The 15,497-nt window shown below is 43.3% G+C and overlaps 1 protein-coding gene across 4 annotated transcripts in view; it reads left to right on the plus strand.

The window, feature by feature from the left end:
• Window positions 1-15,497, plus strand: part of WDFY4 (WDFY family member 4) — a 415,677-nt gene that overhangs the window by 314,404 nt on the left and 85,776 nt on the right. For all 4 annotated transcript variants that reach the window (XM_084845114.1, XM_084845112.1, XM_084845113.1 and 1 more), the window contains one exon: window positions 11,307-11,349. In XM_084845114.1, coding sequence (XP_084701240.1) covers window positions 11,307-11,349 — 43 coding nt within the window. The remainder of the gene's footprint in view (window positions 1-11,306; window positions 11,350-15,497) is intronic.

A 15,497-nucleotide genomic window follows, 5' to 3' on the forward strand; every position in this document is an offset into this window, starting at 1 on the left:
TAATGTGAGATGAAAACTATAAAAATGGTAACAGATCTAGGGAGCATCATATAAGAAAAACTGAAGAAATGGGGAAAATGTTAATAGTTGACAATGATGATGGTAGTAATAATAGTAATTACTATATCCCGTTCTTCCAAAAGTATCCAGAGCAAGATACACACTAATCATAAAATCATACAATAAAATGGATAAAAATGAAAATACAACAATTTCTAAAAGCAACAGCAAATAACTTATATACAACCAACACTTAAACAAAACAAAAAAACAAGACCAACAAAAGTAAGAGATGTTACACATTAAAACTAGATGTGACTCATTAAAAGACTGTTGAAATACAAGTATCAAATGAGGGAGCCTGACAGATTTCAGCTGGGAGAGAGTTCAAGAGTCATGGCACTGCCAGAGAAAAGGCCCCATCTCTCATGCTCTCTCACTGAATTTTCTGAGATGTCACAGCAAGCAATGCCTCTGACATTGATCTTATTTCCCAACAGACCTATATGAAGCAAACAGTGCATATCGTAATCTAGCCCTAAGTAGTTTAGGGCATTAAAGGCTAGAACCAGGCATCTGAATTAAGCCAAGAAGCGAACAGTGAAGCTGACATCAGACTGGAGTTATATGATCTTACCTGCAAGTGTCAGGCAAAGTCTGGCCATTGCATTTTGGATGGATGCTTCCAGACTGTCTTCAGCCCCCAGGCACTAAAATAATCCAGTCTGGAAGTAACTGAAACCAGATCTGCACACTCCAGGTAAGGCCGTAGCTGGCATATCACCTGAAGCTGAAGGCACTCCTGGCAAATGCTGCCAACTGAGCATCCAGGTCAAGGAGTATCTCCAGGTGATGTACCTGCTACTTCAAAGGGAGTACAGCCCTGGCCAGAACAGATTAAACCACCTTGCCCAGCTCACCTGTGCTCTTGACTGATAGTACTTGGGGTCAGGATATCTGAAAGACCACCTCCTCCTGTATGGGTCTGCCTGTGATCTCCTATCTTCATCAGAAGCCAAATTGTATGTCCCATCACCAAGAGAGTCAAGGTTGGTGGGTACACAAGACAAACCCTTTCTGGTAGCTTCACTCTGACTATGGTAGCCTCATTCCCACAGAGTTTTAGACAGGCAGTAAAAACTGTAATGTTTTGCCTTGCCTTGCCTTTATGGATTTTAATATAGTTTTGGCTTTTTTTAAATAATGTTTTCTGCTTTTATTCTGTTGTGATTTTATTGTACTGTTTTAAATTCAGTTTGAGGGGCCTGGTGAGTGGAACAGTGATTTATAAATACTGCTGCTGATGCTATTAATAATAATCATAGAGTTGGAAGGGATCTTGCAGATCATCTAGTCCAGCCCCCCTGCTCCATGCAGGATCTGCAGTGCAGGATGCAGCTACAGCATCCCTGACAGATGGCCATCCATCCTCTGCTTAAAAACCTCCAGTGAAGGTTTTCTCCTGGCAGTCTCCTGGACTGCCAGGAGAATTTGCTGGAGAATTCCCTCCAAGAGGACATACAGCCAGTCATTAATGAGTATGGTTGATCTATCACCTGACACTACCTAACAGGAGTAGCATCAAACCTACATTTTACCATCTTTTCAACAAGGATATCATGGGAAGACTTGCCAAATGTTTTGCTGAAATCAAGATATACTGACGATGCCATTCCCATAATTTGCTAAATTAGTAACTCTATAAAAAAAGGAGATAAAGTTGGCCTCGGGCGTGACTTATTCCTGAAAAAGCCAGGTCAGCTCCTACCTAACAATGCATTATTTTCTAGATGCTCACAGAGTAACTCTTAATAATCTGTTCTAGAATTTTGTTCAGTATTGATGTCAGGATGGTCTGTAGTTTCCAGGATCCCTTTTTTGGAGATAGGGACAACATTTGCCTGTCTCCAGTCTTCCAGCATTTCACCTGTTCTCCAGGAATTGTCAGAGATTACAGACAGTGGCTCTGAAATAAAATCCGTAAGCTCTTTCAGCACCCTGGGAGATAGTTCACTTTGTCCTAGAGACTTGAACTCATTTAAGGTAGCTAGGTGTTCTCTAACCATCTCCTTACCTGCCCTGGGCTGCCAGTTACTCCTTACATAATTTGTTTTACTTGTTCTAGGCTGAACACAACTCCCCTTATGGGAGAAGACTGAGGCCAAATAGAAGTTCAGTAGTTCTGCTGCCTCTTTGTTGCCTGTAAACCATTCACCGTCTTCTCTCAGCAGTGGACCTACTCTTTCTGTGGTCTTTTTCTTGTTCCTAACATTGCCAAAGAAGCCCTTTTCATTGTTATTTTTAGCATCCCTCACAATCCCTTTAGCCTACCTGACACCATCCTTGCATGTTCCGGTTACTCTATTGTACTCCTCATTGGTTATATGTCCCATCTCCTATACACGACCCCTTTGAGTGTCAGCTCATCAGAGACCTCCCTGTGCTGCCACACTGGCTTCTTAGATGTTTCCCGTTTTTCCTTCTCATGGGAATAGTTTGCAATTGTGCCTTCTCTATTTCAGGCCCTCCCATCCCTCTTGAACTCTTTTTTCCTTCAGAATTTCTGGCCAAAGGATCCCTTAACTCTGAGCTTCACCAACTTATCTCTGAGCAAGTATTATTAATACTTCCACCACAGCCATTAATTCATTCTAGATTCTGTGGCTTGGTCACACTATAGCGTAACAGAAGTTTGGGAAGTGTTTATTCATAAATATATATATATTGGAGAGGAGGGGTTGAGGCTGAGGGTTTGCTGAAAGCCACTCAGCAAGTTCATGACAGCTGAGATTTGAATGGGGACTTCCAGGTAATGTGCCTGCTTATAACATTATTAGGAGGTTATGTGTTGAAACTCCACAGCAGTGCAAATGCCAGATAGTGAGTTTCACATCTATTCACCAGTAAAGGGCTTCACTCACATGCTAGCCATTTTCCTACCCCAATGCATATTCATTTTGACTTCATCCACTCACTTTCCCCTCCGAATTCTTTGAGCCCAAATAGGATGGGTGAATCTGTCAATGTTGATTTCTCTCCATTTCTCTTTTGTCAGCTTTAAGTTCAGTTCATTCCAAACTTTGAGGTAAAAGTTTGCATGCAAATTCATACGCATTTTTGTGGCCATTTCTCCTAATACATGCATTTTTGTACACAATTTTGCCTAATACATATATTTTGTGCAAGCATTTTTCCTAATGCAATGTATTTTTAATGCTATTTTCACATATATCCATTATTGTATGCATTTTTCCCTAATACACAGTTTTTTCTATGCATTTTGTATTAGAGAACTCCATTGCAAAATTTGGAGAAGATGCTAGGATGCTTAGCTCCCAGTTCCTCCCATGGTTTTAGAGGTAGCCTAATTTCCCATTCTGTTATGGGGAGGGAATATGATCAGGCCCATGGTGGGGGAGAAAAAGGTTAACCACCTGCTGCCCGCACACCACAGTTCCAATGAAACACACCATGGCAGCTATTAATACAAAACAACCACAGCAGCACTTCAAGTGACACATTTAGAATCACACCTAGTTTGGTCTTAGCTTGAGGGAGTCATGACTCTTTCCCTGTAATTAGGAAGTACTCCATCAATGCTTTCTAGCACACTTGATGGTTATTTGTCCATTGGATAAAACTAAAGGTATTATTTCAGTAGCTTTGCTTTCTGATAACAAGCTGCTTTAAATTAAATGGAGCCTGCAGATCACAAACAGTTTTCTACCGCCTCTCTGGTGCAATCACTTTTTGTTTTTAAAACAAAGCTCCTGGTAACAACCCACACAAGGTACTCCACCCTTTAAAAAGAGAATCAGCAAAAAGGCTTCTGAACAATTCTGTGATGTTGCTAAGTGGCTATATATCAACAGGAGACTGCCTTACCAGCTGGCACCTGGAGAGACCACCTACTTCATCACTGGAATGGACCTGGCACCCATGCTTTGTCTGTTAGCAAGCTTCTTCTTCCACTAATCTCCAAACAATAGATCATATTTGCCAGTGTTTGGAGGCAAAATCCCAGACTGCAAGGGAAGCGTTTCTTCCCTCTGCTTTTCCCAGGCTCACAGATTCTGAAATCCCAGTTGGAATTTAAAATAATGGTTACCTGCTTTGGAAGAGGCAGACTTAGCCTGCTCGTGTGATATTCTAGTCAGCTCTTGTGATGCCGCCTGTGAAACTTTTGTTCCTAAGCAACAGGAAATTCCAAGCCCTTGGTGATCATTAGCATATGTCTGATTTACAGCATGCAAGTTCAAAGACAGCAGAGAAAGCCCCAGCTGCACCTCCTTGGCCTGGGAAACTGGCAGTTCCTGTTAATAGAAACAGGTCTCAGCTAGGAACAGAATAGGTTTGTGAGGTTCTCTGGCTGATCCCCTTATCTGGCAGAGTTTTGCTGTGTGACCATTCCAGAGGGAGGGCAGATCAGACTGCTCTGCAGGAGGCCCCACAACATCTGTGAGATCATCACCCTGTATCTAACCCTGACAACACAACAGGAGGCCAGGCAGGAGAGCTGCCACCAAATAGCACAGGCAACACAAAGCTGGGGACACGGCCTATCCTGCCATGCAGCAGGACCTGCTTCAGACAGCACGGGGGTGGGTGGGGGGTGAAGGCAGGAAATCATCCCTGAATAATGCAGCACAAATGTTTAAGGTGTTATTTGTTTGTTTATTTATTTATGGCTATTATTTTTATTTATTCAAAATATTTGTATACTGTTGCCCTTCGTCCAATAGATTCCAGAGCAGCAAATAATTCATAACACACTAAAACTTTCAATAAAACCATAACATCAATGATAAAATGGTGCAGCAACTAAAAACATACAGTGGGCTAAGGCATTTTTCAAATTAAAATGCCTGGGAAAAAGAAATGTCTTAACCTCGTCGCACTTAAAAGAATGTGATGTAGACGCCAGATGCACGTCTTCGAGGGTGGGTGGGCTTTTGAGTTCCGCTTCAGGCAGCAAAATGTCTTAGGCCAGCACTGGCTTGTGTGGGGGGGTGGGGGGAGGGGACTAAAGCTTCAGTCTTTATTTGGCTACACCGGAACTCCATCATCAAATAGCCTCATTCTCAAAATGCTTCTGCTCCAGGCACCCCATTTAAATTTGTCAACTGGCCAGGGAAAACCCGGTTACACCTTTACAGCACCTTGATCTGCAGCACAGTTGTTTGTGAGGATAAAATATGGGTTGGGAGACCATCCTTAAACCCTGAGCTCCTTGGAGAAAGAGCAGAATAAACATGTATTCATTCATATAAAGAAAATGCAAGGTTCATTTGAATCAGATGCAAGGAGGTTATCTGTGGTCTCTCTTCTCTAGCCACTTTTGTTTCTTATCCATCCTGAAGAAGATGTCCAGGGCCCAATCTACATGGCTGATTTATTGTGGAGTAACAGCACATCAGGCTCATTCATGAAAGATGATGCTCCCTCTGGAAAAGGTGCATTTTTAGAAAGGCCTTTTAGTCCATCTTTTTTCCTTAAATGTGGCTGCTATGCAGTTCCGCTGCAGTGTGCCCTGTCCCCACCATTAAATCCTGGATGTGCCTATTTCTGTGACCTGGCAGTGACCTGATCAAAGGATGAGGCCACCCCCCCCCCCCTTCTACCCCTATTCCGTCTTTTTCCCTATTCACAGTAGGGTGGCTTTCCTATTCACAGTATGTAGCCTATATTTCCTATTCAGTATAGCGTAGTTGCTATGTTTCATTCATTCAAAATAGCGAATTAGCTGCTGCTTTCCCCATTCCCAGTATGTAGCTTGTATTTCCCATTCTAAATAGTGCCTTTGCAATGTTTAATTCATTCACAATAGCAGAGTAGCTGCTTCTCCCTTGCACAGTACGTAGCCTATAGTTGCCATTCAGAATAGCGAAGTAGTTCTGTTTCACGATAGCGCAGTAGCTGCTTCACCCATTCAGATTATGTAACCTGTTTTTCCCATTCACAATAGTGCAATATCTTTTAATATTTCACAGTATCCCAATGGTGGATGAGAGGGGAGAGGTGTGGGGAACTACAGAGGCTTAATTCAGCTCTTCCAATAAAATTCCCTGAGCAGGGGAGCATGGACAGGGGCGGGGAACAAGCCTCTGTCATTCGCTGAGCAGCACCTATGGGGTTGATGACGTTCAGTTCCACTCTGCCCATCCAACCCCAAAGTATGGGGGTTTCAAGTGCAGTGTGACCCATGAAAGCGGTTTTTAGGTAGCGTATACTCCACTTTTCTTGGGCCCTGACAGACCAAAACAATTTCATGAAAATTCAGAGATAACCAGAAAGCACTTCTCATTCTGTTTCCATGTAGATGGAGCCTAGGTGGCAGGGGGAAATTTTCACTCTCCAACAATGATGACAGCACCCATGCTGTAGCTGTCATGTGAAAGATCATTATAGCCACTGTTGCCTTGTAGAACCATAGTGGAGTCATTGTCCTGGGAGCTCCCTCTCATTTGTCCCTGTTGTGACTTTTTGGCTAGGCATCTAGAAAGTGTTTGGGCCCTTCCCCATGCTGGGTCTTGAACTCACATCTGTTGCTTCTCAGCCCCATGCCCTATGCAGTACGCTACAGGAAGCGGCTTCCCTTTTTGCCTGCTCTGGTCCCTCCCTTTCCCTGCTTGGCAAAAGATTATTTTCTCCCCTCACTGGATCTTGAATCGAGTGTCCTCTCTGCGGGCCTCCTCAAAGTGTGTTGTGTGGCCTCTTCTTCCTTCCCTTTGTGTTGTTCTCAAAAGCAGTGCTTGTGAGCAATGAGTAACTTGAACAATGTGTAACTCAAGGGGACTTGAAACCCTACCTGCAGAGATGCCTTGGGACTTGCAGCAGTGCGGCCATTGCTGCTTGTGCCACAGGATACATGGAATGGGTGGCACCATGACATCACTGAGTTTTCTGTGGAGTGGGGCAGACAGCTGTCAATATCAGTGTATTGGCTCTATCTGTATGTGGGTGGCATGGGGACATTGTTGCAACAACCCATGATTGGGTGATGGCGGTGTTGCCATGGATGCTGGGGGTATGGCCATTATTGTTGCTTCATCGTGTGTTTTTCTGAACAGTATGTTTCCCCCGCCTGTCCTGCACTCAGTGAGTATAGGATGTGTCAGCCATTGCACTGACATAGCAGCAGCATATCTCCCTCCCCAGCATGGCTCATGTATAGGTTTGCTCAGTCTGACTGCAATCCTAAACACACTTACTACAGATTACTGATCACAGTGGGATTTTACTTCCAAGTAAAGTGCATAAGGTTGCTCTTTAGTCTCCAGTTCAAATGTTGCCTCTGCTACTAAATCACTTAGGATGCCTCTGTCATCCTCAACCCTCACCAGCAAAATGGGGATAATAATATGAACCTACCTTGCAAGGCTATTGTAAGGATTACAAGATGATGCATGCAAAGCATTTTGAACATCTGAAATCACTTTATAAATCATAGAATCATAGCATACTAGGGTTGGATGGGGCCTACAAGGCCATCGAGTCCAACCCCCTGCTCAATGCAGGAATCCAAGTCAAAGCATCCCTGACAAGTGGCTGTCCAGCTTCGTCTTGAATGCCTCCAGTGTGGGAGAGCCCACTACCTCCCTACGGAATTGGTTCCATTGTCGTATTGCTCTAACAGTCAGGAGGTTTTTCCTGATGGTCAGCTGGAATCTGGCTTCCTGTCACTTGAGCCCATTTTTCCATGTCCTGCACTCTGGGATGATGGAGAAGAGATCCTGGCCTTCCTCTCTGTGACAACCTTTCAAATACTTGAAGACCGCTATCATATTTCCCCTCATTCTTCTCTTCTCAAGCTAAACATGCCCAGTTCTTTCAGTCTCTCCTCATAGGGCTTTGTTTCCAGTCCCCTGATCATCTTCGTTGCCCTCCTCTGAACCCCCTCCAGTTTGTCTGTATCCTTCTTAAAGTGTGGTGCCCAGAACTGGACACAGTACTCCAGATGAGACCTAACCAGTGCTGAGCAGAGGGGAACTAGTACTTCCCGGGATTTGGAAGCTAGACTTCTATTAATGCAGCCCCAAATAGCTTTGCCTTTTTTGCAGCCACATCACATTGTTGGCTCCTATTCAGCTTGTGATCTACTGCCAAGATCCTTCTCGCTTGTAGTATTGTTAAGCCAAGTATCCCCCATCTTGTAACTGTGCATTTGGTTTCTTTTTCCTAGGTGCAGAACGTGGCATTTATCCCTATTAAATTTCATTTTGTTGTTTTCTGCCCAGAGCTCCAGCCTATAGAGATCACTTTGAATTTTGTTTCTGTCTTCCAGGGTATTAGCTACCCTGCCCAATTTTGTGTCATCTGCACATTTGATGCAGAATGGTGCATCAAGAAGAATGGTGATTGGAAATGTGTGTGGGGGTGGGGGGCAGAGAGAATTCCCTAAGCCAATTGGCTCCTTTCAGAATGGTAGTACTTCAGAGGAATTTGGGAGGCTGTGGAGGGTTTGTAAGGATTGCATGTACTTAAATGAACTTTATGAGGTGAGGTGGCTGAGGGCTTTTTCTAGCTTTTTAAAAACTGTAGAACCTATTTAAAAGCCTCAGCAGTTCTTTGCTCATGACGCCACATAGTCCTAACCTTCCTTTTGGAATAATTTGAGTCCTACAGCTATGTAGGAGAAATTAAAGTGGAGGTGGAGAAATAAGTTTATGGAGGCTGATTGGATCCTTTGCTGTACCAAAGCTACTAAAGTTCTGCAGAATCCAAAGGTTCCAGTTTGGGGCAGTAAAATCAGATGCTGTGCGAAATACCAGTATTTCACATGGAGCTCTTTCTTCCTTTCCTTCTCCCTCTTCAAAATTTCATTGCAGGCAAGCTCCCAGCAGTGGGCATGTAAGAGCAGAAAAGAAAAGTAGGGGGAGATAGGGTTTTTTGCACCTCAAAAAAACCCTACACCAGAGATTAGGGACAGTGACCTCCTAATGGTCACCTTAAACACCTTCTGATTAGAATCTCTAATTCCCTGGGTGACTTGACAGATTTTACTTTTTGTTTTAGTCTTTGAGAAAAGGAAAATTCATGCATGGCTAGCGCAAAAGCCACTGGACCTAACTGTCTGAAATTTGGTAGGTTCAGTCAGCTCCATAGGGCCTGCTAGGTCCCCAAATTCCATGAATTTGTGTGGAAGCACAAAAAAATTATAGCTCTTTAGTTTGACAGATTTTCTTGGAAAAAGCAAATTCTACCTGTGGCTAGCACAAAAGCCACTGGACCTAATTGTCTGAACTTTGGTAGGCTCAGGCATCTCTACAGGGGCTTCCAGGTCCCCAAGTCCCATGCACATATGTGGAAGCACACACAAAAAATAGCTCTTTGACGCATTTTCTTGAAAATAGCAAACTTTACCTGTGACTAGCACAAAGGTCACTGGACCTAACTGCCTGAAATTGGGCAGGTTCCATCAGCTCAATGGGGACTGCCAGGTTTCCAAATTCCATACACTTATGTGGAAGAACAAAGAAATTATAGCTCTTTGCTTTGACACATTTTCTTGGGAAAGCAAATTTTATCTGTGGCTAGTACAAAAGCCACTAGGTCTAACTGTCTGAAATTTGGCAGGCTTAGTCATTTCTATGGGGGCTGGCAGGTCCCCAAATTCCATGCATGTATGTGGAAGCACAAAAAAAATATAGCTCTTTGCTCTGACAGATTTTCATGAAAATAGCAAATTCTATCTGTGACTAGCACAAACGCCACTAGACCTAACTGCCTGAAATTTGGCAGATTCAATCAGTTCCATGGGGCAGATTCAAGCCTCCAAATTGCATGTATTTGTCATACAAACTAAAAAAGTTATGGGCGTTTTTGTTTTCCAATGCAAGTCAATGGGAAAATGTAAAAGAAATGGCAACTAGGACAGCACAAAAGATCCAGGGCATAGTTCAAAAAAGATCCAGGGCCTATGCCCAGGTGGCCTCTCTAACGATGCCCCTGATTCCCTGCACCTCCTTCTCCAAGTCTTTAATACAAATGTTGAAGAGCACTGGGCCCAGGACTGAGCCCTGTGGTATCCCACTCATTACCTCTCCCCAGTTTGAGAAGATCCCATTGATAAGCAGTCTTTGAATCTGATTCTGTAGCCAGCTGTGGATCCACCGGATTGTTGTTTCATCTAGCCCACTTTGAGCTAGTTTGCTCATCAGGATATCATGGGGCACTTCGTTGAAAGCTTTGCTGAAGTTGAGGTATATTATGTCCACAGCATTCCCACAGTCCACAAGGGAGGTGACCTGATCAAAAAATGAGATCAGATTAGTCTGGCAGAAGTTGTTCGTGGCAAATCCATGTTGTCTTGGAGTAATCACTGCATTGTTTTCAAGGTGCTTTACTGATTGATTGCTTTAGAATCTGCTCCAGAATTTTCCCCAGGATTGATGTCAGACTGACTGGTCTGTAGTTCCCAAGTTCCTCCTTTTTACCTTTTTTGAAGATAGGGACAACATTAGCTCTCCCCCAATCAACTGGCACTTCCCCCGTCCTCCATGATGTCTCAAAGAGAATAGACAGCAGTTCCAAGAGTTCTTCTGCCAGTTCCTTTATTACTCTAGGGTGCAGTTCATCTGGCCCTGGAGATTTGAACTCATTCAAAGTAATTAGGTGTTCCTTGACCATATGCATATTGATCTCAAGCTGCAATCCTGCCTCTTCAGCCTGTCTTTCGCCTTTGCCAGGGGGGTGCTAGCTATTAAGTGTGTGTAGAGTGACTTAGCATGCAAAGGTCCTTATAAGGTACCCTTCTGTTTTGGAATCCGTATTGGATTTGTGTTGCATATTGCAATTCTAGTCTGAGGAAATTAAAAGTGCATCCTAAGACATGCTGATACATTTAAGAGAATATATATAATCCACCTGCCAGGTTCAGTACTTTTATTCCTCAAACCTCAACATTCAGTAAGATTCATAATTGGGAAAGGTGATGAAGAAAAAAACAAGAGCTGGCTTGGAAATTGATGGCTGGTCAGGGAGTTATGAATTTGGAGATAAAAGATTTCTCAAGTTTGGGGGAAATTAACATTAGAGAGAAAAGTAAAAACAGAAAATAGGCTCAAATTGGGCAACAAACTTTAATGAGACTTACAAATATTCTTGATCTTTGTATTCAAAAGTATGTCCACCCAATGTGGAAAGTACTGCCGCTCTGTAGTACTCCAGGGACTTGATGATGGAAAGTGGGGGTTAATTTTAGCATTAATAAGCACACCTAGCTCATATTGGCATCATCTGCTGCCTTTGCCACTGCTTTATCAGGAGGAGGGAATTCCAACAAACACAATCTTTGTTTTTTACAGGAAAAGTACAAGAAAAGAAAAGACCATGCTCCTGAAGTGGCAGGTAAAGAGATAAAAATCCCTTTTTGGCTTTATTCCTTTGAAATTAATCAATCCAGTACCGGGTAGGACCAAAGGTATTATGGGTAGACCAGGGCATGTCCCCCAGATCTTTTCCCTAGTGCCTCAAATTTCCAAGGCTGGACTATGTGCCAGAACTTTACACTGAATGACTTACAAAACGGCTGTGAGTTTTGCTGCTTTCTTCCTCCTGGAACCAGAGTGGAGTGGAGCACATGGCCCCAGACAGGAGGAGGAGCCAGCAATTACCTCCTCTCAGCAGATGTGCGTTCTCCATTGACTGTAAGAGCTGATTTTAAAAATAAATCTGTCTGCTCCTTAGCAACTGCATTTCCTGCTCTCAGGTTGGCTGCCCTGGGGCCAACCAATGGCTGGCCTCTGGTAACGTTGCAGTGTTAAAATTCTTACTTTGTGCAGTAGGGTGAGCAAGGAAGCACAGCAGACGCAGGGCACAGCAACAGCTGCTGCCACTGCCGCAACAGCAGCAGATCAGCTTCCTTCACAGGGATGCTGGAGGGGCACTGAGGGGTGTGCAAGTTGGGAGCCCTCAAATGGGCTGTCAAGACCCTGCCTACTCTTCCTACTCTTCCTAGGATTTTGGTTCTGGAGGCTGCTGGTGCCTCTTTTCGCATTGGCAGTGTATGGCTCTGACGTGAATAAACCCTGGCTAGATTGGGCCTGGCTAGAGCTCTGGATCAGGGCTCTCCTAGGCCCAGCTCCAATGGGCTCTTCCATTGCCTGAGAACTGCACCGTGGGTGTCCATGGGGTGGTGCCAGTTGTAAACTTGATGTGAAAGGGGGAGGCATAACCGGGGGGGGGGGGGTCCAGCAGGAGTAGCCATGCTCACTTACTGAACTTTGTGGGTTGGTTCCAGTTTCTCCCCTTCACTCTGTTTCACTCCTTCAGCCATGAGGAGAAAATAGGTGGTGGGGGAATAAGCTGGTATGATGGTTGCTGTGCCTCACACAACCCCACTGCTGCAAACAAGGCTCACCTGGGAGAGGCAGCACAAGGAGGGCCTTCCCCGATTGCCTGTTTGGGGAATGGGGTGGGGGTGGCTCCAGCGGGTGGCTCTCCTCTCACTGCCGTTGTGGGCTCTCCTTGGCTTCCTCCCACTGGGGACTTCAGGCCACAGTGCATGGGTGAGGGGTGAAGAGTTGGCGACTGTCATCCTACCCCCTTCTCCTCCAGGCTTATTTAGTCAAGGAGCCTTCAGTGCTATGATATTGAAATAAAGTTTACTTAAAAGTATACAAAGTCAGCTATTTCTACACTTTGGAAATGGGAATAGTAACTGAGGACCAGCAATGGCATAGTTACTGAGGGCACAACAAGATATGATGCAGGTAGGATATCCGTGACTGGAATCTCCCACTGATCTTTTTTTTTTTAAGCAGCTGCAAGGAGGTGTGTGAGGCACATTTGACCAGGCCCCTGGCACCAGGGGAGGGCAGATTAACCCCTTCCCTCCATGTTGTTTCCCCAGTTCAAACTATAAGAACATAAGAAGAGCCATGCTGGATCAGACCAAGGGTCTATCTAGTCCAAGATTCTCTTCACACAGTGGCCAACCAGCTGTCAATGGGAAACCCACAAGCAGGACATCAATGCAACAGGACCCTCCAGCAACTGGTTTAATAGGCATGTTGTTGTTTATTCAGTCATGCCATCAGAACTAATAGCCACTGATAGCCACATCCTCCATTAATTTGTCCAGTCCCTCTTTAAAGCCATCCAAATTGGTGGCCATCACTACATCTTGTGGAAGTGGCTTAACTATGTGCTGTGTGAAGAAGTACTTCTGTTTATCTATCCCGAATTTCCCACCAATCAGCATTATGGGATGATCCCAGGTTCTAGTATTATGAGAGAGGGAGAAAACTATCCCTCCCTATCCACTTTCTCCACACCATGCATAATTTTTTACACCTGCCATGTCTCCTCTTACTAACCTTTATTCTAAGCTAAACAGTCCCAGATGTTGTAACCTTCCCTTATAGGGGAGTTGCTCCAGCCCCTTGATCGTTTTAATTGACCTCCTCTGCTCTTTTTCCTACTCTACCATATTTAGTTAGTTAGTTAGTTAGTTAGTTAGTACATTTCTAGGCTGCCCAATAACTAATGTTCTCTGGGCAGATTACAAACAGTTAAAAAACTAAAATGCCATATGACAATTAAAGTATATAAAATGTAATACAAATATTTAAAAGAATAAAATACAATATAATGCAAAACAAACAGCATATGAATTGATAGAACAGCCATAATAACCTAGAACTAGGTCTCTAAAAATGCCTTGGAGAAATAGCCTTTTATGTGCAGTGACCAGAACTGTACATAGTATTCCAAGTGTGGTCACAAAGTAGATTTGTATAAGGGCAATATGATATAGGCAGTTTTATATTTGATTCCTTTCCTAAAAATGCTTAACATGGAATTTGCCTTTTTCACAGCAGTAAAATTTGCCTTTTACTGAGTCAGTATTTTCATCGAACTGTCCGCTACAACTCCAAGATCTCTTTCTTGGTCAGTCATCACTAGCTCAAATCCCATGAGTGAATATGTGAAGTTAGGATTTTTTGCCCCAACATGCATAATTTATATTTGCTTAATTGAACTGCATTTGCCATTTTGATACCTATTCTCCCAGTTTGGAGTTAACATTTTGGAGTCTTCACAATCCATTTTAATTTTAACTACCCTAAATAATTTGGTGTCAGCAGCAAAGGTTGTCACCTCTCTGCTCACTCCTAATTCCAAGTAATTTATGAACAAGTTGAAAAGCATTGGTCCTAATACAGAACTCTGTGAGACCCCACTATTTACATTCCTCTATTGGGAGAATTTACCATTTATTCTTACTCTGTGCTTTCTGTTCTTTAACCAGTTACTGATGCATAAGAGGACCTCTCCTCTTATTCCATGACTGCTAAGTTAGCTCAGGAGTCTTTGGTGAGGGACATGTTGATTGACACTCTCAAAGAAAGGTTAGTGAGACAGGCCTTCCTTCGTGGAAGCCATGTTGATCCTTTTTCAGCAGGACTTGTCGTTCTATATGCTTACTAATTTTATCCACCAATTTACCCAGAATAGACATTAAGCTATCTGGCCTGTAATTTCCTGGATCTCACCTGGATTCTTTTTTAAAAATTGATGTTACATTGGCCACTCTTCAGTCCTCTGGTCCAGAGACTGATCTTAGGGACATATTAAATATTTTTGTTAGAAGATCAGACATTTTATTTTTTTTAGTCCTTTAAGAACTCTAGGATGGATACCATCTGAGCCTGGTGATTTGTTAGCTTTCGATTTGTCATAATGTCAAGAACTTCATTTCTTGTCACCACTTTTTGCCTTAGTTCCTCAGGCTACCTTCTTGCAAACATCAGTTCAGTAACAGATGTATGTCCTACAGCTTCTGCTATGAAGACAGATGAAAGGAATTAATTCAGCTTCTCTTCAATCTCATTATCCTCCTTTAGTGCTCCTTTAACTCCATTGTCATCCAACAGTCCAACTGCCTCCCTAGCTGGTTTCCTGCTTCTGATATATTTAAAGAATTATTTATTGTTGGCCTTGATGTTTTTAGTGATATGCTCCTTAAAATGCTGTTTTGCATCTCTTACTGTTAGCTTGCATTTCTTTTGTGCAAGTTTGTTTTCCTTTTTGTTCTCCTTATTTGGGCAGGACTTCCATTTTCTGAAGGAAACATTCTTTTCTCTAATAGCTTCCTCGACACTGCTTATTAACTACACTGGTTACATCTTGGACTTGGTGCTACCTTTGCTGGCCTGTGATGTACATTATAGCTTAGCTTCTAATACTGTAGAAGTTTTGAAAAAAACTCATAGCATTTTGAAGAGATTTAACCCTGTTGACTCCCCTTTTCAACTCCCTTTTCACCAATTCCCTCATTGTAGAGAAGTTTCCTCATTTGAAGTCAAAAGTGACTGTGCTGGACTTCCTTGGCAGTTTTCCACTTAAATGCATATTAAATTTGATAGCACTAAATCCAGAGTAGGGATGGCGGAGAAATCTTTAGAATCCGGCCCCATGGAGTCCATGGCAGAATGGACTACCCCCCCATCCCCGAAATCCCCCCAGAACAGACCTACCTTGTGTCTGCCATC

This window comes from Heloderma suspectum, chromosome 3 (genome assembly GCF_057233095.1).
Source record: "Heloderma suspectum isolate Gila_16-S chromosome 3, 16-S_ref, whole genome shotgun sequence".
NCBI lineage: Eukaryota > Metazoa > Chordata > Lepidosauria > Squamata > Helodermatidae > Heloderma > Heloderma suspectum.